This window comes from Monodelphis domestica, chromosome 1 (assembly GCF_027887165.1).
Source record: "Monodelphis domestica isolate mMonDom1 chromosome 1, mMonDom1.pri, whole genome shotgun sequence".
NCBI classification, from domain to species: Eukaryota; Metazoa; Chordata; class Mammalia; order Didelphimorphia; family Didelphidae; genus Monodelphis; species Monodelphis domestica.
The window spans coordinates 654818509-654844549 of NC_077227.1; the positions used below are offsets into that span (position 1 = coordinate 654818509).

The 26041-nt window shown below is 31.7% G+C and overlaps 1 protein-coding gene across 44 annotated transcripts in view; it reads left to right on the plus strand.

The window, feature by feature from the left end:
- NRXN1 (neurexin 1) overlaps positions 1–26041 on the plus strand; it is a 1454617-nt gene that overhangs the window by 141793 nt on the left and 1286783 nt on the right. For 31 of the 44 annotated variants that reach the window (XM_003339683.3, XM_007476828.2, XM_056823670.1 and 28 more), the window contains exons 3-4: positions 16057–16074; positions 19545–19574. The exons of 1 other annotated variant lie outside the window; for it this stretch is intronic. In XM_003339683.3, the coding sequence (XP_003339731.1) occupies positions 16057–16074; positions 19545–19574 (48 nt within the window). The remainder of the gene's footprint in view (positions 1–16056; positions 16075–19544; positions 19575–26041) is intronic. 12 more of the 44 variants (XM_056823682.1, XM_056823689.1, XM_056823647.1 and 9 more) reach the window with 1 other exon arrangement.

Consider the following 26041-nt stretch of genomic DNA (forward strand, 5'->3'; position numbering starts at 1 on the left):
TGATGAAAAGATTAAAAAAACCCAACTAACCTCTTTTGGTCCTTGCCCTTATGATATATAATATAATGGAAGAATACTTCCTTTTTACAACCCTAAAATTTAGGATAAACAGTGGATTTTTTGTTGTTATTGTTTAGTGGTTTAGGAGACTTGGGAATGAATTTTAAAGCTATCCCCAAGATTGGAAGATTTTCAATCCTACCAAAAGAATCCATGAAGAAGTAAATATGAATTCTATACTCTTTCTCAGAATAATCTATGCATATGAAATGTATATTCATGCTAGTATTAAAGTGTAGCAAGGAGATAATTTTTATAGAAGACCACATCTTCACAGAAACATAACCGAAGTATAAAGAATATATTATCATGTATGTTATAAAATTATGGTAGAAATAAGCTTTTGATTTGATAGAAGAAAAGATGGCATTACAAACTGGCATAAAACAATATGTATTTGATTTAACTTTTTTGAGGAGTGGTACCAATTAATACTGTATTTTCATAGTTGTAGAGAACTTTCATTGATGAAATACTTTATGCTAATTGAAATCAACAAATGTTCTTCAACTTATCATCTAAGAGAATTATCTGGGCATTCTTTTCCCAGGCTCATATATCCAGTTAATGTCAGAGGTAAGAAATGAACTCATTTTCCTGACTCTGAGGAAAACTTTATATCCATTATGAAACACTTCTTCTCTATGTATAGGTGAAGAACATAAATGACTCCTTAATAGATTCAGCCATAGAGAGAAGTTCATTCAACAGTTATTATTATTAATTATCAACATATAGTGATTAAAAAAATTAGAAAGACAAGGTACTAATCAGTGCTATCTGTCCATCATCAATTCCAAATGCCAGACTTTACCTGGATATATAATTCTCCAGATGCTCTTATTTGAAGTGAAATTCCAATTAGTGCTTCAAGTTCAAGGATACTACAGATATCTTAATGAGATCTACAATATCACAAAAGGAATTGCATTGGTGAAAAAAGAGTTAAGAAAGTATATGCCTTATATTCCAACATGCAACTGAATAGTATGTGTTTTGAAAGAGTTTCTTAATTTAGCTCTCAGATTCAGGAATACCTAGATTTAATCTTTCCTTAGTAGTCTCTATATGTATGTACTTGGGCAAGTTACTAACCTCTGTCTGTCTTAGTTTCTTCATGGGTCAAATTGAAATAAAAATAGTACCTAACTCTAGGACTGTTGTTAAGATAAAATGAGATAATATTTATAAAAATATGTTGTAAACCTTAAGACACTTTATAAATATTATTATACCTTAGGTATATTTGATGGACAACTTGCTATCTCCTGAATATGCATTTTAAAAACATTATACTCGATAGGAACAGAGTTTGCCCACATTTATTGTAAATTATGTTCCATTTTCATTTAGTAAAAGGTGATTCCTGCCATGAAATTCATTTTTTTACTTCAGTAACAAAAGGCACATCAATTACCACTGGCGTGATTGGTCACTGGTTTATTCTTAAATTCTGATCCCTTTCTCCCATCAACATGGTATGTCTTAATCATATAACTCTATCACCCCCAGAACTATTAAAACTGTTGGTAACCCACAGGGAAATGGAAAGATACACCTCATGTGTATAACTTATCTATTGATAAATGCACACCACCAGCAATAATTTGTGAACTAAAAGTGACAAAAGTTTCCTACATTACAGATATAACTTCAAAAATAGCCAGGGAATTCATGAAGTATAGGTGAGGAATAGCATAGAGAAAGCCTGAGTTTAGTTTTGATATTCATGAAATAATAAAACATTTATAAGAAAACCTCCAGCATGTTGGAGGGATCCCTATGTAGAGAATTTATGGAAGCATATGAGAAAAGATTCAAAAGAATAAGACTTGGTAAATGTATTTTGATCTGTATAACTGAAAGATATACCCAGCACTAACAAGATCATTCCTTTTCATATATCAAAGCATTGAGATGCATTTCAAATAATCAATATATTAAGTAAAATATTTATGTGAGAAAACTTTGTTTATTATGTTAAAATATGTTAAAATGAATCGTTATCAATGAACAATTTAGAGGTCTAAAAGCAAGCCCATATTCCTTAAATAGCTGTAGGATTGGCAGTGTTATCTTTTCTAGGAACTTTAGTATTTCTTCTTGTAGTTGGCAAAGGCTTATGTGCTGATTTAGGCATTCTATTATCTTATCTCCACAGATGTTCCTTCCATTTCTCTCCTTTGTTATTTCCTTATTTAATACTCCCATTATATGGGTGATGCTGCTAGCATTCCAATGTGTAACTTTCATTTTCCAACTCATTAGTCTATCTCCTTTTTCTCCATTATTACTATTTATATGTCTGGCTAGTTCTCCAGGGGCTCTCATGAGTAGTGCTGAAAGTATCCTCTGGGCTTCTGATGTTTCATAAATCTAGTTAATATTTCAGTTTGCTATCTTAAGCCATTTGCATCCCCTTTTTTTCCCTAGTGTCTCAATTCTTTTAGAAAAGAGCTGCTACTATATGTTCATTTCAAGGTTTAATTTGCTACCATTGTAGAATCAGAGTCTAAGGCAGAGTCCCATTCCAAAAAATGACAATTAGGTTTTTATACCCTTTAGCTAGGCTTCTGCGATATAATTTATGTCATTTTTTTCTAAAGTTGTGACCTAATAAAATGAAGATTAGAAACAAAAATACATGTTAGAAAGATACTTCATTTCCTGTTTTGAATTAATAAAATTAATGAGGTTTCAGAATTTTTTAAACATTTGTGATGTTAGAGGGAGAGAGCTAAGGATAATTTAGGCAAGAATTCATGTGTCATAGGTCCCTTTGGCAGTCTGGTAAACACTGTGGATCCCTTCTCAGAATAATATGCATTCAATGAAATAGAATAGCAAAAGTCCCCAATAATACCAAGGAGAAAATTTTCAGGCATCTAGGTGGTGCAGTAGATAGGGCATTGAATTTAGAATGAGGAAGACTCATTTTCATGAGTTCAAATCTGGCCTCAGACACTTAGCTGACTAAAAGACTCTAGATAAAGTTATTTAACCATGACTCCCTCAGTAACTAATCTCTAAAATGAACTAGAGGAGGAAATGACATGCCACTCCTGTTTCTTTATAAAGAAAACCCCATCACATAGAGTCAGACACAACATAACAACAACAAAATGTCCCATCCAACTTCCAAGACTCTCTGAAAGTCTCTCCACAGACTCTGAACTTGGAGTATGTGCACTACTGGTCTATAATCCTTGACATAAGATTTAAATTATTTTAGGATATTTTGATATGAAGACACAGGATGCAATAATTCAAATCAATACATAGATATCTAGATATAAGTGTTTATGAGATGTTAGGGATAAAAAAGATAAAAACAAAAAATCAAAGATTTATTTTCCTCCCGAATTTACATTGTCACAGGAAATGTTGGCATTAATAGAAAAAAAAGGGGTCTCAGGGTCACAAAGACCTCATAAAATAGTGGTATCACCCTGGCCAAGTCATTTAAACACTCAGTGTTATAAATAACTCTCTAATATTTCAGTTACATAGAATTTGCCTATTTTCATAGGTAGTTCAAGTGTTGTCATTGGAGAGGGTTATGGTCCATAGATCAATGAAGTCAGAGAGTAAAAAGGAATGGAGGGACTTCCATTCTGTTAGGAGAATTGAATATATCAATAGATATATAAATACAACCAAATTTGAGGACAATAAAAAATAATAAAGTTGAAGATCTTTGTGTAAGAGTTAATTTAAACCAATAAAAAGATTTAGGTAAAAAAATAGCAAATTGAGGACATTTTAAATGCAAGGTAGATGATTATATTCATCTCAGAGTCAATCAAGAGGAAATTTTTAAGTAGAGGAATAACATGATAAGACCTGTATCTGAGAAACATAATAAATTTGGCAACTATGTGAAGGATGAATTAGAAAGGGAAGAGACTTGGTAATGCTGTCAATCAAGAGAGTGTGCCAGTAGTCTAAGAGAGAAATGTTGATTTCCTGATCTATATTAGAGGTCATGAGATAAAAGAGAAGGGAACAGAGGAGAAATATAATACAGATGTAGAATTGGTAAGATTTGGAAACTTTCTCTGTGGAGATAAAGACAAAAGTCAAAAACAAATCTAGATTTTTTAAACTATTAAGTCTGAATAAATGGTGATGCCCCTCAAAAAGTATCAAAATTTAAAGGAGAACAAGGTGAAGCATAGAAGATAGTGTGGTCCTTTTTGGACATGTTTGTCTGAGCTGAAGAATCTAAAAGATATTTTCAACATGATTTAGTTATATAGAAATGAAATAGAACATATTATCTCTCTACTTCTATCTCTATCTCTAAACACATGTGAACACACACATGTATATATTCATACATGATACGAGATAGCAATTGATCTTACTAAAGCCAACAAATTTAGTAAAGTATATAAATAGGAAGCATCTCAACATTGAACTTTGGAAGGCTTCTATACTTGATAATTGGAAGATGATTTAACATTCGGAGAAAGATACATGAGAAGACAGTGGAGCTGAAATAGAAGCAGTATCAGAGGAACTATGGAAAAAGAAATATTCAGGTAAAAAGGTAATCTGTAATGACAAAAGCTGCAAAATGAAGCCATTTTACAAGTAAAATAAACCAAGAAAATGCTACTTGATTTTAGCAGCATTAGAAGGATCTTGTTACGTAATTAAAGAAGGCGGTCAGACTAGAAGCCAAATGGGAAAGGGATGAGAATTGAGCAGGAGACCACAAAAAGGAGTCAATAGGTATGGATTTTTTTCTAAATTTCAGCTATGACATGAAGAAGTGTAGGATGATATTTTCTGGGGATATGTAAATCTAGTGAAGCATTTTGGAATCAACTCCTTCATTTAATTTCAATTACTATAGTTTTCTCTATGATTTCCAGTTTTCTTTCAAACAACAAAACTTTTCTATACAAGTAGGAATGAATGAAAATATGACAACCATAAAAATCAGGAGGCAGAAATCATCTCAAGTTAATGTCTGTTGATTGGAATATACAGTAGCCAGAAGGCATACATATATGCTAAATACATGTATGTAGATAACCCACCAAGAGATTATAAAATTCCCCTATTTTGCTCCAATTTTCTTGCCCTTGATCAAACAATTCTGGTGTCTTCCCTTCAGCAAACATTGTTCCCTGGTTGATATAACATTGATGAAAGTCCTTTTTTTTATCCTGAAGACATCATGTTTTTCAGAATATTCAGAGATTTGAATTACAAGACAAAACAAAACACCAAACGATCCTACTTTTTTTTTAGCAACTCTACTGCCTGCTTTTTCTATTTTCTAACTTCTTGGGTTGATGCAAATTATATTCTCTTATTATAGAATTCTGTCATAATTTTACACAAAAAGTTAAACCTTCAAGACTTTACTATATTTCATGCTAAACTGACTTTTAAAAATCTATCATGATTTGTTTTATGTTATTCTATTTATTCTCAGTGTGCCCAAATTTCCTTTTACCTCCTAAATTCCCTTAAGAGCAGATACATTTTATTTTCCAGCTTATTTGCTATGTAGGAGATATCCAAGAAATCATTATTTTTCAATATTTCATTACTGTAGTTTTGTTAGACTAGGCTTATAGAACAAAAAACCCTTTAAAGCCTTTTGAAAGTAATATTGTTATTTTTATTATTATAGAATTATAAAAATTCAGTTGGCTGGAACCTTAAAGACCATCTCATCCCACTTACAAATTGAAAGTCAGAAATTAAGTGAATTGCTCAAGATTACATATTTGATTAGTGGCAAAGTTAGGAATAGAAGCTAGGCCTCCTGACTAGTAGAAGAAGCATGGCTAGCATATTTTTCAGTGATCCCAAAGTTGTATGAACATTTCACAGTTTTTGAATCCCAGAAGAGAAGAACCCCAGCCACTGCCACCATTTAGCATGTTTCTCTGCCATATGAGGTACATATACAGTACATATACATGTACTGGGGACTGGAACTTCAATTTAGATGTCAACTAGTACAAACTTAATTTTTTAAGATGAGAATGAAGATTTCAGGAAATTGAATGACTTAGAATCCACAGACACTAAGCGAAAGATCTGGGATTTGCAGTTAAATCCACTATCAATAGCATCACTTTTCTTCCCAATCCTTACTAAACATTTGTTGAACTGAATTATAATAGTCATTTTGGGGTAAAAGGAATATTTAGTAAATCAAATTTATCATTTGGCTTTACTTCAATAACATCCCAAATGACATTTTTCTTTCTTTATTCAAACATATTCCCAAAAATAGTTTTGGTTATTTTAACAATAATAAGATTTTCACTAACATGTTACCATAAAAGTTTAATAAATAAGCATTAAATTAGCAGTAGAGTAAGTAGTTCAGTTAATGTCAACAGAAAAATCTAAGTGCCAAAGTGTGTGTGTGTGTACATACATATGTTAAATCACAATTGATCCTCCCTGCAAAATTTGGAAGTAGTTACACTGTATTATTATTTATAATTCCTAGATGAGAAAACTGAAGTTAGAGTAGTGAAGTATTATACCTAAAAGTTGATAAGCCAGAACACAAATCTTCTGATTATTTATCCATGGTTATTTTAGTATACTCTGCCACTTAAGCTTTAGATTTTATGCCTCATAACCACCATAACAAAATCTTAAAGATTTAATCAGAATTAATATTCTACTATCTTAAAACAATTTCTCCCCTCCCATCACTGAATCCCTTTTTTTCTCTTATTTTCTTGGGAGGTTCTTTGGCTGGTTTTTGTTTACTTGTGTTTAAGAGCTAAAAAGTTTTGAATATAAAGTCAATTTTTCCTGTAGCTTTTTTGTTTGTGGATTCTGTAAGTTTTATTAGATCACATTTCGTTTGGTAATTCCCATGGGATGCAAAGAATGGACATTAAGTAAAAATAAAAGCAACATTTTGACCACATTTGAATTTTAGAATTAAAATATTTTAGACAAATGAAAGTCGTATGATGAACTTTAACTTGGCAACTCTCAAATACTTGATTACTAAAGAAAATGTTTATTGGAATTGAATTTTCCAAAGGAAAGTGCACATTCTGATGATAATAGAAATAAATCTTTTAGACTTCTTGCATGAAGATTTGTATATATATATATATATATATATATATATACATATATGTATATATATATATGTATTTGTGAAACTTCTTTATAGCACATTATTTTATTAACTACAATGAAGAGGGAATCATGAAAATGTTTTAAATGTTTTATTTGCTAGTAATAGTAACAACTGACTATGAGGAGTTTATATATGAAGAAACTAAGTTTTAGTGACTCTGTGTAAGAGGTAGAATTTGTAAATTTAATGAATAGATAGTTACAGTGACTGTACCTGTGACTTTACTAGTATGTAAAATACTGCTGAAGCAATTTTTTATACCAATACAAGTCAGCACCTTCTTTACAATTTATTGTCTTAGAGCATGAAGGATTTAAATGACTCCCCTGGGGTCATCTAGGCAATAAGTGGAAGAGGCATCACCTGAATCCAATTTTTGTTTTTTTGGTTTTTAAGGCTTAGGTCATTTTTCTCTCTACTGTGCTACATTTATTGTCAAATAATTTTTGTATAGAAAATTTCATATATAATATTAGAGTTTAAAATGTCATGGGTGTTGCTAGTTTTTCTTAGGAAAAGTAACCTTAACATGCCACAAGATTCCATGAAAAACATGTGTGGGAAACTCTAGAATAGCTACGTTCTAATACTCATCATTGCCTTATCACTCATTTTGTGAATATTGCATTTTTTACCTTATTTGTCCTGAATGTATCATGAGAGACTGTTAGAAAACTTGGTAGTGACCCTCACTTTAGAACACAGTTCTGATCCCATTTCCTCCTTCAAACAACTTATTCCTGCCACTACACAATAATAAAAAAATAGCCCTGGGCAAAATAATGAGAATTTTTTTATGTGAAAGCAAGAAAAATGTCCATTATATCATACTCTAAGACAGTATACATTACTGTACTCTAAGTATATTTTGTGTAGTTTCAGAATGTGGTAATATTCCTTTCTATTTCTAGTAACAAAAACTGAATGTAATATAATAGTATTTCTATTGGTGTGCTAATTTTAGGAGGTGGAGAAAAACAGGACATTTGCTGGATGACTACCAGGGCTTGAAGAGTTTACATTTTAGACTAATGAAATTTTGACTAATATGAAAGATCATTTTTGGAATTTAAAACTTTGGGAAAAATTTGGTCTTTTCTTCTCAGTCTTAATATTATGTCAGTATTGAAAAAAAATGAACAAGTTTATATGAAGGTAAATCTTTAATCCCAGTATCTCATGACTCAAAAAGATCCAATATGAAATTCAAAATATATTACAAAGAGATTTCTTTGTTTAGAATGCTTCAATATTTTCCATGGGAATTTATAGTTAAATTATTCCTAAATCATAAGGAATGGATCATAATTCAAAATACAATGCATTTTAAGGGCCAAAAAAAACCCCTCAAATTGCCCCAAGCATTTTCAAATATTAATTTAATTCTAGGACATATCATTATGTTGCCAAAAAGCATTTCGATTTCAAAGACTATGAAAAATCTCTCTTTCTGAAACTAAATTAAATTCATGATGAGTATTAAAATGCATGCTAAATTTATAGGTCAATAATAAATAGCCTTCATTTTCTATGTAATTTGTACCATCTTTATTTTAATTAGATAAGAACTGATATATCACTTAATATTTCTTTTAGCCCATTTCTTCAATATTTTGCATTAAAGTTACAAAAAGTATCAATATTTTTCTATCCTTCTCCAAGGAACAGAAGTACAGTGAATAAATTAAATTTTAAAATATAGAGAACTAGCATGTTAACAATTTCTCCTTAATGAATAATTTTAGAGAAGGAAATAATTCATTATAAATATCTTGTTCATTACCATGCTTTTGTTTGACAGCAGGAATATCACCTTTTTAGCTATCAATGACTTTCAAACAGATGTTTTCCCTTTAAGGAAGAACCCATAATCCATGATGAAATATCCTCTTCAGGTCATCTATATAGAATAGAAATTTCTGATTGCTTAGACATTGAGAAATGGCTCCCAAGAGCTAAAGAGTTATAAAATTTCTAGTCAAGACCATGGACAGTATTCTATTTGACCAAAGATATATTTCTGGTTGCTTTGTCCTCTAAAAACTTCCTAATTTTTTTTTCATTTGGAGAGATCCATAGAAATTGAAATTTTGAAAGTGCAACTATTGGTAATAATTTTCCTTTTTGAATACATTTTAATAGAATACCCTCTTTTTTAAGAAAATAAATAAATAATTGTTCATATTATAGAGGTTGTCTTTTTAGTAATCATAATCTCAATGTATTAATACTAACATTATCACAAGATAATAGATTTGGTGCTAGAAAGTATCTTCCAGATGTTTTCATTTTCCAGAAGAAAAAGTTAAAGATCAGCAAGGTAAAGTGATTTGTTCCAGTTCACATAGGTATTGCCAGGAAAAAAGTACTATTCAACCCCAGGGCCTTTGACTATGCTATAGAAGATCATTTTTTCTATAGTTTAAAAAATATTCCCTTAAAGGATCTCTGAATCTGTGTGGATATTCCCACCACTGATGCATATTCTAACTGCAATTTACAATGAGATAATTTCATGTATCTCTGTTTGAAAATCATTTCTCAATGGCCAGCATTATACAATCTACTGTTATGGGTGGTTTTCTAAAAACAGAAATGTAGTTTGCAATGGGCCATATTTGCAGTAATTTCAATTTTGCAGCACCTTCCAGAGAGTCATAGGTTTCTTCAGACTATATTCCACAATGTAACCTTTGAAAGCCCCTTATATGTCACTTCTGTGAAATGATGAGATTGTATCATAGGATTTTAAAGAATGATAATTTCAGGTTACTGGAAAATATGGACACCTTTTTTTTTTGCTTCCCTGTGAAGGTTCAACCAATTAAACTGGGCCAGATGTAAAGGACTGAAAAAAATTTCTCCAAAATTGATCATTTTGATTTGTGAATGTCAAAATACTAGCAATCAAACACTCATACATTTGCTAAAACCATATTTTTAGCACAAGATAGTATCCTAAGTTCTAAGAATCAGAGAAAAATCCAAAATGGTCTACCTCTAAGAATTTTATATTCCTTTAGGGGGGGTGACATATGCAAAAACCTATATGTATAGGATAAACATAGTATAGAAGGAGGCTTTGTTTTTTACTTTAATTGTTGACATTTAAGAAATTTACTCTTTATTTCAATGGTGGGTAATGCTTTTAGTATTTGATTAATGGTACTGTTGAGTCTTTTGAGTAGTAATTATTTGCTTGAAGTGCTGGATGCAACTTGTATTAGGTTGAGGGGTCTGATTAATCAAGAAAATCTATTTAACCATCAGGCTACCAACTGAAAAATTGCAATTATCTGGAACTAAATATTTTGTACCTGCATGTCACAAGCAGTTATCTAGATTAAGATTAAGATATAAATATATCCATATAAATTACACATAGAAATACATACATATATGATATATACCCAAACATGTTAATTTCTACAATTATAGGCAGCTAGTTAGCACACTTGATAGAGTGCTTGACATGGAGTGAGGAAAATCTGATTTCAAATATGGCTTTAGACACTTAAGAGCTATATGATCCTATGCAAGCATTTAGCCTCTTGCTACTACAGTTGCTTGCAAGATGTGTGACTCTGGACACGCCAATTAACCTCTCAGTTTCAATTTATTCATCTATAAAATGGATATAATGTTAATATCTAGATCCCACATTTAATAGGAGGATGAATGAGGTAACATATGCAAAGTAATTTATAAACATTAAATGTCATATAAATACTTATTATTCTGAAGCTATGTATGTACATGTTATATATGTACATATATATATGTCAAAAACTTATTATGCGCCTGTGAAAGGAATTCAAAGACAAGAAAGAAAAGCAAAGAAAAATATCCTTAGCCTCAAATAGACCTCAAAAGGTACATTTTCCTGGGGAATATAATATATACAAGTATTTAGAAACAAAATAATTTGAGGAAGGAGACTACTGCTAACTATGGGGAATAAGGAAAGGTTTCCCTCTGAAGGCATTACCAAAGCTGATTCTTGAATGAAATTAGTTTATCAGAGACAGAGGCAAAGACAATACACATTCTAGGAATGGAATATAGACTAGGCAATGATATGATATAGCAGATGAATACCATCCTTTTTCTAGAAAGCCCTAAGTAAAAGCCTTCTTTTATTCTCTCTCTCCTATTCTATAAATAAATTTGCAATAGTATAACCATTCTTAAATTATGAAGTCTCAAATCTCATATTGGAATTCATGATGCTCTGCTATATGCCATTTCTCTTTTATGAGCTTCATCATCATCCTCACCATAGATTTAGATCTGACTTTTGAAGTCATCTAGTTTAAAATTCATTTTATCAATGAGGAAGTTTAAAATAATTATAGTTATTGAGTTATTCAAGGCCATATAGACCTTTGGTGTTGGAAGCAAGATGTGAACTCACAGACTTTTATGCCAGATACCCTGCTCTTTCCAATGCACTGTGGTCTGCTATTAGCTAATTATTGTTGACCATCTACTAAAATGGGATATGAGAATAACCCAAAATACAATGCAGGCGATTTAAAAGCAGAGTTTTATTCTGCTGAAGGAAAAAAAAGGAAAAAATCATGGCATGATTGGTGAGAGATGCTTATCAGAGCCTTACCCAAAATGCTGAGGCATAGCCTTAGTTTTTTATACATAGACAAAACAAAGAACAGGAAAATATGTAACCAAAGTACAAATAGCAAAGTTAGCAAAGTTTGCAAAATTCTTCCACTGCCTAAAAGTAGTTTTCCTCATGGCTATGTTGACTGCTCTGTAGTTCTTGCAAGTGTTCTCCATTACCCAGTGATGACAAACCTATTCTTCAGTGACCTGTGGTTGAAAGGATATACCAACAGTCTAGCTATTGTTGGTCCAGGGAAGGAAGAGTTTGATGTAGTTGGTGGACCTTGGCCCTGTAAATCACAGTTTTATGAGAAAAATAGGGAACTTAAGGAATCACAGGCACCTGATGGGCATTTTCATAAGTAGATATGAAATGCTTAGCCAGGAGAGGGAGTCACTGAAAGGAGTTGGGGGTCAGACTTAGAAATAAAAAACATAAATGAGTCATATTCTGATGCTACTGACTTCCTTGTCAAAGGCTGCTGTCATCAAAGAATAAGCACCAGCAATTCTGTAATGCTCAAAAAGCTTCAAACATGCTCCTGATGATAAAAGATATTTGCTATCCAGAAATGTCTAACTATGTATGGTGAGATCCATCCCTAATATGCTATTCAAAAGGAGATTGATTCCTTGATCATCAAAATCAAGAAAATAAAAGATATATACAAAAATACATTTAATTCTATGGATCTCTCATCCAGCATACAGTAGTAGCAGCAGCAGCAGCAGCAGTAGCAGCAGCAATAGTAGTAGTAGTAGCAGTAGTAGTAGTAGTAGTAGTAGTAGTAGTAGTAGTAGTAGTAGTAGTAGTAGTAGTAGTAGTAGTAGTAGTAGTAGTAGTGATAGTGGTAGTAGTAGTAGTAGTAGTATCAGCAGCTGCAGCAATAGTAGAGAAACAGAAAAAAGTAAAACAACTTTCAGATCCTCAATATTTTATATCTCACATTGGAGAGAAATGAAAATTTAAACAAGCTGAATTCATGTTGCTAATTTTAAGATTTAATTACATCAGATGGAGTCATTAATTATATTTTCCTCCATTTTTAAATTTGTTCAATGGTCCTGATTTAATAGGATTTCTTTTTTGTGAAAACATTTATTTTGCTACTTCTTTCTTTTCATCATAGAAGCATGTAATTAAGATTGAGCACAAAGCATAGTGTCATTATAACTAAAGTTGCTTTCACTGAATTTTTTTAAGCTAGAGGCCAAAGAAACATGCACAAAGATGCTATTTATAATCATCAAAAGCATACTATTTCATAGGTCTGCAATTCCACTTGATGGCAATAAACCACAAACATTTCTAACAGAAATGGTATTCAATGAGGGCAGCTGGGTAGCTCAGTGGATTGAGAACCAGGCCTAGAGACAGGAGGTCCTAGGTTCAAATCCAGCCTCAGCCATTTCCTAGCTGTGTGACCCTGGGCAAGTCACTTGACCCCCATTGCCTAGCCCTTACCACTCTTCTGCCTTGGAGTCAATACACCAAGACAGAAGGTAAGGGTTAAAAAAAAAAAGAAATGGTATTCAAGATCAAAATTTCCTTTCCTCTCCATGGAGGAAGTGAGTTGGAGAGAGAAGGGGGTTAGGGAACTGGCTTTTTATTTTTCAATGTGACAAACAAAATGAAAAGAGACTAAGAATTTTTATGGGTTTTAGGGTCTTAATGGTAAAAATGTTTCCCAACAGAACTTCTTGATGCCTTTAGCCTGAGCCCACCCCTTATCTTTTTTAAACTTCCTAAGGAGCAGCCACATTAAAACAAAATTGTTTGTTATTTAATATTGTACTACATCTATATTTGTTCAATAAAACTCGGCCATGACTATGTCCACCAATTTATTACTCACCAAAATCGAATGTACCACTAGATTTGAAATTCAATCTGATACTATTTGCACATTTATTTTCTGCTCTATATTTTCACAGCTTGTTTTTGTTTAGTCACGTTGAATGAAAAACATTAGCTCTTATTTCACTAATACAACTGTTCTGATAGTGATTTAAGATAACAATATGACTTGGGTGGTTATAAAATATGCAATAAAAATTAAGTATCTTACACCCAACTAGAATATCTCTCTTCTCTGTATTAAGTTATAAGCAAAAATATCAAAGGTTTCACCAGAAATACTCAAAGTAAAAATTGAAAAGCTAAGCATTTAGTTGAGATGTTTATTTGATATTATAAGACTAAAACCAAATACACCTATCCTTTATTTTAGTTTAACATTTTAAAATTGAATTCAATTTAGCCAAGTTGTATGGACTTCATCACTAATACTTACCAATATTCTAGAATCTGATATTGATCAACTTAGTTAATTGTTAACTTCTGTTTTTACAATTAATATTGTTTTATTTTTGCATATAACTGATAGATCTTACCTTTAATAGGAGCTGATAACAGAAATTTGGTGAGGATATGACATAAAATAAAGAGCACTGAATTTAAAATCCTGAACCTGGATTTGAATCCAGGCTCTGAGATTTACTATCTGTTTGCCTCTGGGCAAGTTGTTTCTTTAATGTCCCTTGGCATCAGTTTCTTAAATTGTTAACTGTAAAGGTTGGATTAGATGCACTCTGAGGTTCTTTTGAGCCCTAAACATGACACCCTAGCCCTGAGTTTATTGTAACTACTCTCAGATGTTTTAAAGTTAATTGCTGATTTTGTTTTTTGTTTGTTTGTCTTACCCTTACCTTCTGTCTTACAATTTATACTAAGCATTGATTCCAAGGCAGAAGAGCAGAAAGAGCTAGGCATTTCAGGTTAAATGACTTGCCCATAGACACTCAGACAGGAAGTGCCTGAGGCCGGATTTGATCCCAGGACCTCCCATGTCTAGGCCTGGCTCTATCCACTAAGCCACCCAGCTTTCCTTTTGATTTTCTTTAAAGATCATTATGTGAATTGAAGAGCTTCAGTAAAGGAAATTTGAGTAAATAATCTAAAATCATGAGAGCAGAAATGTCAGCAAGAACAAAGCCTACTAATTTTCTAATCATGGATAGGTATTTTTGAAATGTAGACTAAGGGGGAACCTGACTTTTTTGATCAGTCATCACCAATAAAAATTTATTATAGACATAACATTTTTAGATCCAAAAGGGAATTTATAGATCACCTAATCCAATTCCCTAATTTTAGGTGAAATTAGTTTTTTTTTAAAACTCCTTATAAAATCCTTCTTTTCCTGCTCCTATCTGGGACTTTTCTCATCATGATTCTTGAATTATCTAACTGATATCTGCTGTAGACTAACATGTCTTCATTTTCACTTACTATGGAAAGTGTATGTAAAATGATTGAAACCATCTCTTAAATTCTCTGGAGAACTGATGCCTTAAGTTCATTGGCTATTATAGCAATACCTTCTTTCAGCAAGGATATATAGATGTTGAATACTAAACATCAACTAAAATGCCCCTGTTGGTCATCTCTCTAATGCCTATAACTTAAGATAAGAGATGTAATTATATTTATTTGGAATTAGGAATTAATACCTTTCATGTGATTCAATTCAACATTTCTACATGATTGCCTACTGGTTAAAAGCATTTTACCAGATATTAGAGAAGATACAAAGAATTAGTCCATCTTTACCTTCAAAGAGTTTACAATCTTGATATGATTTGTAGGGACCATAAAATGTATTAAAATTTTGTCCATAAAATAATTATAGATTACAATCACTTTACCAATTGTTTTTGCCTAAATAAATCCCTTTTAAGTTAGAAATACTAGTTATCTGTGCCAGGAAAGGGATATTATATATGTTTGTAATTACATATGTGAATAAAATTTATAATGAATTATTTTAATATAGATGATTTACATATTGAATTCATAGACAGTAAAATAGAATTAATTATCCAATTGTCAATCCAGACTAAACTTTTAGTTATATGAAATGATTTTTTTCAAAGGAAAATATACCAATAACAAATGAGCAGTAGTATAGCGTATCCTTTAAATACCTTTGCTCTGGAAATGGCAGTATCCCTCTGATTTTCTTTTCCACCTCCCTGAATTCTGTTGGTGAGTGGGAACATGGCTTCCCCCACCATATGATCCTGTTATCCCCTCTGATTGGTAGCAAGGGAGCACCTGCATGTTGTGTCTGATGCCTTGCATGATGAAGACATGCAATGGCAAGTTCCAGTCTGCATGCTGCTTAATGAATGTTTTTTTTCCTTTTCTCTCCTTCCTTGTTATGTGCTTTCAGAAGACAACTATGTGGAAGGTGGGTACTCTCTACCTTATTTTCCAAGCTCTCTTTTTTATTTTATTTTAGTATTGAAATAGTACACCTAGAATTAAAAACGGTAAGTTGAATGTCTCTTAGAAAATGTAATTCGTTGAAAGCTTACAATTTTTTCATACAGAAAACTTTCTTCTCACTTCAGATGTATTAAATTCTGAACTTAACACCCTCTAACCCTGCCCCTCTAAGATTCCATGCCCAGTGGAATTGGGTATTATGTATAAAATATAGCCCATTGATTGTCAAGTTCTGTATGGAAAAATTGGTACAAAGTCTTCCTTTAGTTTATAGGAGAAAATAGTTGTAGCATCCAAGCACATAATGCATGATTCATTCTTTATTTTTATATGGCAAAGACATATTCTTTTGTTTCTGTTTGGAGTATAAATCATTTGGGGTTCATTGATTTAGAATTAAATCATTTGGTTTATAAAATAGCACAGCATAATATGGAGAATGATAAGGGGCTCATGTCTTGGTTTCAAAACAACCAATGGGCCAAAGGACATTAAAGCCTATTGCACAGAGACCTGAATGTTGGTAAGTAAAATTGTAAGATTTTGTGTTACTGTATATAAAGCTCTGATATGTTTTTAAAGTGATGCTTGATATAAACCTGTTGCCATGGGAGTCTGTCAGCTTTTCCATTGCAAATCAACATTTTAAGGAATTAGAATTCTATAAGATATTTGGTTAGAACTTTCAGATGTAACACCCAAAGCCTTCCCACCTCCTATGCCCCCAAACTAAACTTTGAATTTACTAAATATGTAGCAAAAATGAGTGCATTTGCCCTCAACTAAGTCTCTATCCTTATATAAATAATAGAATGGAAAAAATTATAGGAATTAATATAATAATTCTTAGCTCTGATATACACAAATTTAACAAAATGCATGGGTCCAAGAAAGAATGCCTCACATTTCATTGTTTTACAAAGTTATTTAAAGTAAAATTAACTAGTAGAAATTAATGTGTATTTTCTGTGCAGCATGATAGGCTCTTAGGAAAGACAAAAACTCCCTTCATAGTTTTTAGTTGTCATTTAAAATCCTAAATTATATGTTAGGTATTGAAAATAATTCAATGATAATAATGAGTAGAGGATAGTAATAGGATTAATAATACATCATATTTGTAACTCATCTAGATAGTACAATAATTATTGAGCTGCTGGCCATTGCAACTGTTTTATTTAATATTTAGCAAGCAATTAAACATGGACTCTTTTCTGGAATTTTTCTCTATTTATGACTTACATTTTTCCTTACAACAATTTTTGGATGCATATATTGTATGGGGCCCTGCAGATCTCATATGTTTTGATTATAACACATTGCCATTCTGTGTGTGAATTGAGCACAGAAGTAGCTAAGTCAAGCCTTCACAAAGCATTTAATGATATATACATGGACATGCACACACACACACACACACACACACACACAAAAGCAATTCACTAAAGGCAGGAGCAAACTAGTTTATGCAATTTTTTTTGGTTCTCTAGCAATTCTACACAATATGCTCCAAAAGAAGTTAAGCAGACCTTCAGAATTAACTTTCCTTGAATGTAGTTACAAATTCATTAAAGAAATATTTTGATTTTTTTCTAATTCTGACTCACTCCACATTTGTGTTCAAGAGAATTATTTCAAGCACCATTTCTACCTGCCTATCTAGAATTTAATATTTTTTAACTTTGTCTCTGAATCATGTATTACTTCTGACTATTACACTAAAAGGAATCATAGTAATGTTTTATGTTATATTTTAGGAAGTCAGAAATGGAAATAATCTGTGTTTGTTCCACTCAACAAGCTATGTATAAACTTTATAAATTAGTCCTATTGTCAAAATTTAAAGTGACATTATTAAATATGTCAATTTATAAAAGTAAAAAGTAAAGGAACAAAATGTAGTTGAACAGATCAAACAATATTTAAATATATAATCCCTGACTATCACCATCATTCCTGTGTATAATGGAGCTGGGGACATGAACTGATTATAATCTCTTTAATCTATTCCTTTTTTCCATTTTAAATTATTCCAAAAAATACATGAAAGTTGCTCTGTTCTAGAAAGCATTATTGTTTTATTACATCCCTAGCAAATGGTTATATATAATTTATATCTTTTGCTTATAATACTATATGTATCTTAGTACAATTTTGTGAAAATGCCAGTGTTTCTTTCTTTATCACAGCAGATTAATGGTATTGTTCTTATAAATCAAGACTAATGATATAGAGCTATCCTTAAAATTTCTTAGAAATATAACAGATGACTCCACCAAGAAGACATCTAGATAACTGGAATTTAGGCACCAGAATCTTTCTTAAATTAAAAAAAATTCCAGAAATATAACTGGGTTGGTAGGCAATTTCCTTTGATGAATTTGAAAATTTTCTCTATTAGTTAAAATCAGAGTATATTATTGGATTTTTTGTCTGATTTGGGACAATTGAAAGTAAAGAGGAAAAATTGGCACTGCATTAATAGTCCTCCATTGATTATGAGGAACCATTCAATTTGGAGTTCCTAAAAATGGATGGCCAATTATCTTAAGCTTAATTTAATTTCTACCATCAGCAGTTAGAAACTATTGAAATGTAAAGATGGAACTCACTGGCATTTTCAAAAATGTGTATGAACTTTGGTGAAATTATATCTTTATTATCCTTTAGAACTGCATGTTATTTGCTTTATAAATATTTAAAGTTAAAAATGAAATGAAATTCTAAATAGCTCCCCACTACCATACCTTATAAATTCAGTTAGGCTTTCTAAAATTGATCTACTGTTTCTACAAAGCATGTTCTCATAAGAAAATTGAGTTTGCACTGCATGTCTAGTACCTTTTCAGTATTATAATAAATGTTCTTGTGTCAGATAAATAAGGAAACCTCCCTTGCATTATCATTTCAATGTGACTAAGAATTTGTTTATTTAATTATGAAACTGCTCATTTTTGATGAGGGGAAAAAGATCAGACCCAGCCCATATTTCAGGTTATATTCCTTTGGGTTCTATTGTTTTGTTTTGTTTTGTTTTGTTTTAATAAAAATTTAATCAGAGAAAACTGACTAGCCCTAATGGGGCAGTGTTCAATCAAAACTGACTCAACCAAATGCACAAAGGAGAAAAGGAATGTTAAGGGACTGGTTGGACTCAAAATCATTCTCTTAATGCATTTCCTTGTTCTAACGTAATACAAGAAACAATTCATGGTGGTGCATCTGCCAGTGTTTTGAGTTGTAGTTCTCTAACTCTTGGCCCCAAAGCATTCTAAATTGTACTTGAAAGAATGCTTTTTGATTTGCCTTTGTGTTACAGACATATCTCATAGGAAACAAGATGTCTGTCACTGAACATTTTTGTCACTGTGACAACCCCGTCTTCCCATGCTCCCTTGTTCATTGCTGACTGTGCTCTTGTTTTCCTTCAAGGTCTGGCGCACCTGATGATGGGCGACCAAGGTATGGGCTCTGTTCCTTTTCCACTCTGCTTTCATTGTTTCTTCTTATTCTGTAGCTGCTTTGAATCCATCACTGCAAAATGATGGGCAAATGCTTGCAAACTCTCTGGCTGCTAATTAAATACATTACTTCAGTCATATCTTGTGTTGCGTTATTTTGTTTTTGCTTCCTTCTTCTTTTCCCTCCTCCCTGGTTTGCCCCTTAAGTTTCCATTTCCTTTTGGCCCTTGCAAAATAAGTGCAATGAAATGAAATATAAGAAAAATGTGATTTGAGACAGTCCTTAAATGCATATGTGAATACAAGTATGGGTATATTAAAGTATGTTAAAGAGATTTTAGAGATTTTCCTAATTACCATATAAGAGTAGATATTTATTTTTATCTCATTGGAGCCACTGACAAGTCTACTGGCATTAATGCATGGCTGGTTGGGGATATGCAGGTAGCATCTGTTCCTGATTTCTGGAATGCTGGTAGTGCAGTTTTTGTTTTTGTTTTCCATCAGAGAATCAATGAATTTCCCATTCTTCAGTCATTGTGTATCTTTCATCTGTCATCCTTTTGAAGTGAGCATGGGGACCACCAAGTTTCTGTGCATGTACATGTTTAAAAGAAATGAACACAATTCCCCCTGTGACACTGTTGCATCTCCATTTGTCTTCAAACACTTATTTATACTTTCTTGTCTCTTTTAATTTTCAGATATTAGTGCATTTACATAATTCTTATTGTTGTTTCTCTCCTCTATATTCTCTTTGTCTGGAAATCCTTTCTTCATGGAACCATTTCATCAAATCCATAGGTAAAAGTAAAGGTATTACATTATTTTCTTTATTTTTAATGCCATCTTTGTAATTTAGAATGTCTAAGCAATGTAAATATATGTAGACCTTTTAGTACTAGTAATGAGCCCTGTGAGGTAGGTATTCTTGTGTTTTACTATTTCATGGACCTAAGGTAAGGAACAAACATATATCAAAATGTTCCCAAATAGTCTGAGTTTTAGTGGGATTTTTGTTGTATTGTTTAGTTTGGTTTTATTGTTTGAAAGGTAATATTCTCTGAAGCTGACATAATAGATATGTACCAGATTCAGCTACATTTTCAGGTATGCATTTTTCTGTTATCTGTTTATGAAAAACTCAAATAATCAGTGTAGCCAACACAAGCATGTCATGTTCAGAGTACAGCTTTGGAAAACATCTGCCCAAGTCTTTCTACATCTGGATGTAAGTGAAAGCATGTATAGCACTGACTTTTTGGTGGTCTCTGCTATAGCCCCATTCCTTTTTTTTTTCTGTGAGATTTTCCCCATTCACATTAGTTTCATGTTTATTTCAAAGAACAGTCAGTATAAGAAACAAAGGAGGAGGAGAAGGAGGAAGATGATCAGACAGCCAAGAAACGTATGCTTTTCCTTTTTTATTTATTTTTGGTATAAGCACCAATCACCCAGGTATACTTCACTGCATCCTTTGGTAAGTCCTTTACATGCACTTTTAGAGAGTATTGGCACAAAACTTCTATATATTCTTTATTACTTTTAAAGCATGTTTTATATTCCATTTAATAAACATAGTGTTAATTTGTATGTTGATATGAAGTAATAGTAGATGTGGAAAATAATATGGGTTAGTTCATCTGCAACTAAAGCAAACATCTTAAAGAGTTGTTTTTCTTAAAGTAATAATGAGGAAAACCTCGTTCAACGATTATGCCCTTGATATTTCATCTTTGAAGATAATTTTTTTCTTGATAAGGAAATGTGGTTAATCATTGAATTCATTTCATTTTTAACACTGCAAATCTGTGGAAAACACATATTTGGGAAGGATTATTATTTATATGCCACCTCCAAGTGAAACATGCTTCCTGAAATCAAACCTGAAAGATGCAAAATATGACACCTGACATTAAGGGTTAAAGTGTGAAAACTAGAGTTGACAGAATAATGCTGTATTAATTGCCATGTTCCAATAAAAGGAGACCCTGCTTGCATATAGTTTGTGTTTTGGTTGACTATAGACTATTATAATTTAATTTTGGAAAAATTATTGAAAGTCAATATAATTGCCTTAATTTGTTTGTCAAGCTCTACTAATGGATGGTGCAGCCTTTGACCAGGAGAGGTCATTTGTTCTGAGGTTCTGTTTTTCATGTAGAGTACTTTCTGAAATGTATTTTTAAATTTGAATCACATCACACTGCCCTCTCTGAAGTGAACGTCTTTCGATATACTCTTTAGCATGGGACTTGGATGATATATGTACTTGAAGCATAAGAAAAATCTTATTTTATATTATACTTATATTATTTGGTTTTGTGATTTTTCCCAAAGATTATATGCTTACAAAATACATGTGCATGTATGCATATATAGATATGTGAAGCTTTATCTCTATGTTTGCTACACAAAATTATGTACATGTATATTTATATATACATGCTCATACATAGAGATATAGATACCTACACATAAATCTTGGAAGAACATTGAGTTTAAAAGAATTTCCAAACTAGATTATTTTAGTATTATTTTATATACTGATTTATTCACCTAATAGATAATCTGATGGAAATTTATCATCAATGATATTTTACATTTTAGAATTATGATCAATTGTGTTCTGCTTTTAGCATGCCAGGCTTGTATTATTTTGATCCTGTTTATGTGGCTATTTAAACATCATAAAAAGTCATTTTGACTACATCCACCATATGAAATTCATTTAGTAAACAGATGACATATTGGAGAAGAAATATAATTGAGAAAAGAATGACAAACTTTATTTTCCCTTTTCATGCTTCTTATTTTGGAATTGTGTCTTTTTTTGGAGTTGGTATAAACTGAGAATAAGGGAAAATATGTTATATGATGGGAGATGGGATTTTGAATTTTTATAAAATAATCTCATGTTTTTTTTTAAATAAAACACTACATTATAATCCCAACATTCATGCATTTATAACAATGATTTTAGTATATCTTCTTTGAGAGATGCTCTGGTAGGTCACATAGGGAATTTACTGATGAATATGACATTATCCCTGTTCTCAAGTTTTTTTCAATCAATTAGAGGAGAAAGGCCTGTGCACGAGATGCTATACTATATGATAAATTCTATGTGAATGATCTAAAGGTATGTGAGAACCCCAAGGAAGAGTGGGGCATATGAACAAAATTTCCCCTTGAAGATTTCCTCTGCCTTGCTTTGTAGCTATGTTCTGGATTTGATGTTAATTGTAAGTAAAAAGAAAATCATAATGCATGAAATACTAACCGTGGGAATTCAAAACTTTTAAAATTTCTTTTTCCAAGTCTTAGAGTTGAAACATAGTGACGATTGTGGACTGCATTCTTCCTCTATTTCTTTTTCCAATTTTCTGTAATTTTAACAAACATGGTGGTAGCATAAGGCATCTGGCAGGTATTTGGGTATTGATGGAAGTTATTCTTGATTTAAATTTGAGATAGGGCTGATGCTAAGAAGGAAAAAAAAAGAAAGCACTTCTCTTTTCTATCATCATTATCATGATCATCATTGCCTTCATGATCATTACCCTCTTACTTTTTCTTAATCTTTGAAGGTATCAGGGTTATAGAAGTCATGATTACTATGACCAACACTGCACCGACTGGCAGAGTCACAATGAATCAACTATAAACACTTCCACTTTGACTTAGTGTTTTCAACTGGTTGTTCTGTTTCAAACCCTCTGGTAAAATTTCAGATATGGGATCTTCATCTGGATAAATTTGGAGTTGGTTACCACTGAGTTTTGACTTCACACAAGACAACAGAAGAGAAATATGAAACTAGATCTATTTTCTGGCCCCATTGTTTGTGTAAATATGGTATCAGTGAAATTTTTTTTTCTTTAAGGCAAGAAACTGATCAGTAATGTTCATGAGCAATATGAGTGTTATTATCCAGGGTATTGAAGTCATTGGTTTAGTATTTGGCTAGGTATACTAACATCTAGCTATATCTAAGTATCTATACTCTCATCTTTCTCTAAACATTTCTATCTATTTTTCAATCTACCTATCATTTATCTGTTACCTATCATTAGTCCACCTAATTTCACTTGCCCTTTTTGAAAGAACTATTTAATAATCTTTAAAAATTTCCTAGATTGTTTTACTGACAGTTTTTTTAATAATGAATTTTTGCTTTTGAATCATGTTTCAGAAATTAATCAGTAAGCAAACAGGCAGTTACATGTAGGAACTAATATTGCTGCAATCCTGTTTCTCTGTAATCTGATTTATTACTCACACATCCTTCTCTCTGATCTCTTATACCAAGATTCCAGAACTATTCATGATACTAAATTTATCATAAATACTAGAAAAAGAAAGAGCTTAGAAAGAGAATTAAATAGTAAAATTCTTCATCTGTAAGATACTTAACAATTATAATGCCCAATTGTCTCATTTTATAAATCAAGAAACTGAGTATCAGTTAGGTTTAGTGATTAATTATGCAGGAGAAAGCTAATAAGTTTCAGAGCAAGTAGATCTCTGTTCTTCTCTATCCTCATCAGTGCTTTTCCTACTGTGCCACACTGTCTACTTGTGGTTCTTAAATCATTAATGTTCACAAAATTTAGGAAAAACTGAAAAGATTTCTCCCTCCTTTTTCATCCTTTCCCCTTTCCTCTCTCTTATTCCATTCCTAATATTATAATTCTTCCTAAGGTTTGACTGAGGCATAATATCAATGCATCTTTAATGTGACTTTATAAATGCACAGTAATGAATATATAAAATATTATCAATGATCTTTTAATGTATTTAAGTCCTTTGTTGAATTTCCTTAATGCATCCTATTGTCATGTTGGCAAATAGTCATATTGATCTTTCTATTGCTTTAGCTATCAACAAAATCATTCACAGAAAAATTGAATTATTTGGAGGTTTAACCAATGACTTCATCAAGAACTTCATGATTTAATGTTTATACATTCTATGTATTTATAATAATATTTTTATATCTTTTGCAAATAAGGAGCACTGAGGCCTGTTTGTTAATGGCTTTATATTTTAAATTCTTTTCAAAGAAAGTAAATGCCTCATTTTGGAATCTGGGTTTTACATGTTTATATGTGTTGTCCTTTGATTTTATAAATCATTTGCTTATTATAATTTTGTTTTGCCCTAGTACATGGTAAATCTTTGTGAATGTACCATGTAATGCAGAAAAGAAGGTATATTCCTGTTTATCCCATTTTACTTTTCTCCATATATCTATTAACTCTACATTTTCTAAGATTTTATTCACATCTTTCTTATTTATTTTTGGTTTTATTTATTTAGATCTGATAGAAGAAGGTTCAGGTCTCCCACTAGTATAGTTTTACCATCTATTTCCTCCTTAAGCTCCAATAGTTTCTCCTTTAAAAATCTGGATGCTATACCGTTTGGTGCATACATTTTGAATTCTGACATTTCTTCATTGTCTATAGAGACTTTTATCAGGATACAATTACCTTCCTTATCTCTTTTAATTAGATCTATTTTTACTTTGACTTTGTCAGATATTATGATTGCAACTCCTGCCTTCTTTTTCTCAAATGATGCCTAATAAATTCTTCTCCATCCTCTTACCTTTACCCTCTGTGTCTATTGACCTCATTTGTGTTTTTTGTAGATAACATATGGTACAATTTTGGTTTTTCATCCACTCTGCTATCAGCTTCTGTTTTATAGATGAGTTCATTCAATTCACATTCAGAGTTGTGATTGCCATCTGTGTATTTCCCATCATTTTGATTTCCTCTTTTAGTCCTGCCCTTTCTTCTTTCACTATTTCCGTCCACACTCGTGTTTTGCTTTTAATCATTTTAATCCTCCCTGCCCCATACCCCCTTTCCTTATTCCCTTTCAATTTCCCTTTAGGGTAAGATAGAATTCTATACCGCAATAGATTTGTCTGCTCTTCCCCCTCAGAACTAATTTCACTGAGAGTAAAGTTAAGTATTACATATTACAATCTCTTCTTCCCCTTCTTATAATAGTATTTCCCCCACCATGTGCCTATTTATGTGGTATAATTTTTCCTATTTTACTTCTTCCTTTGGGTTTCTCTTAGTAGTAGCCTCTTTTTTGTCCCCTCCCCCATTTTTTACATATAATTTTAAACACCTTAATAGCACAACCTCTGCCTATGAATATTTCTTCTATCTACTATAATAAAACAAATTTTAATCCCTAAATTTTAAAACCTACAAAAAATGGAGTGTCATATGCTCCATACTTTTTTCATTAATACACTTATTCTTAATATACTTCAGGAAATTCCCAAAACAACAGAACAATTCCACAGCCTGCTAAATAAATAAAATTATAGTTTCAGAATATTCTAGCTTATTCATTCACAATTTCCCAAGGTATCATATATTTAAAACTTTTTAATGACATAATTGTAACTAATGAGCTTTATATATCTCCCCAACTAACTTG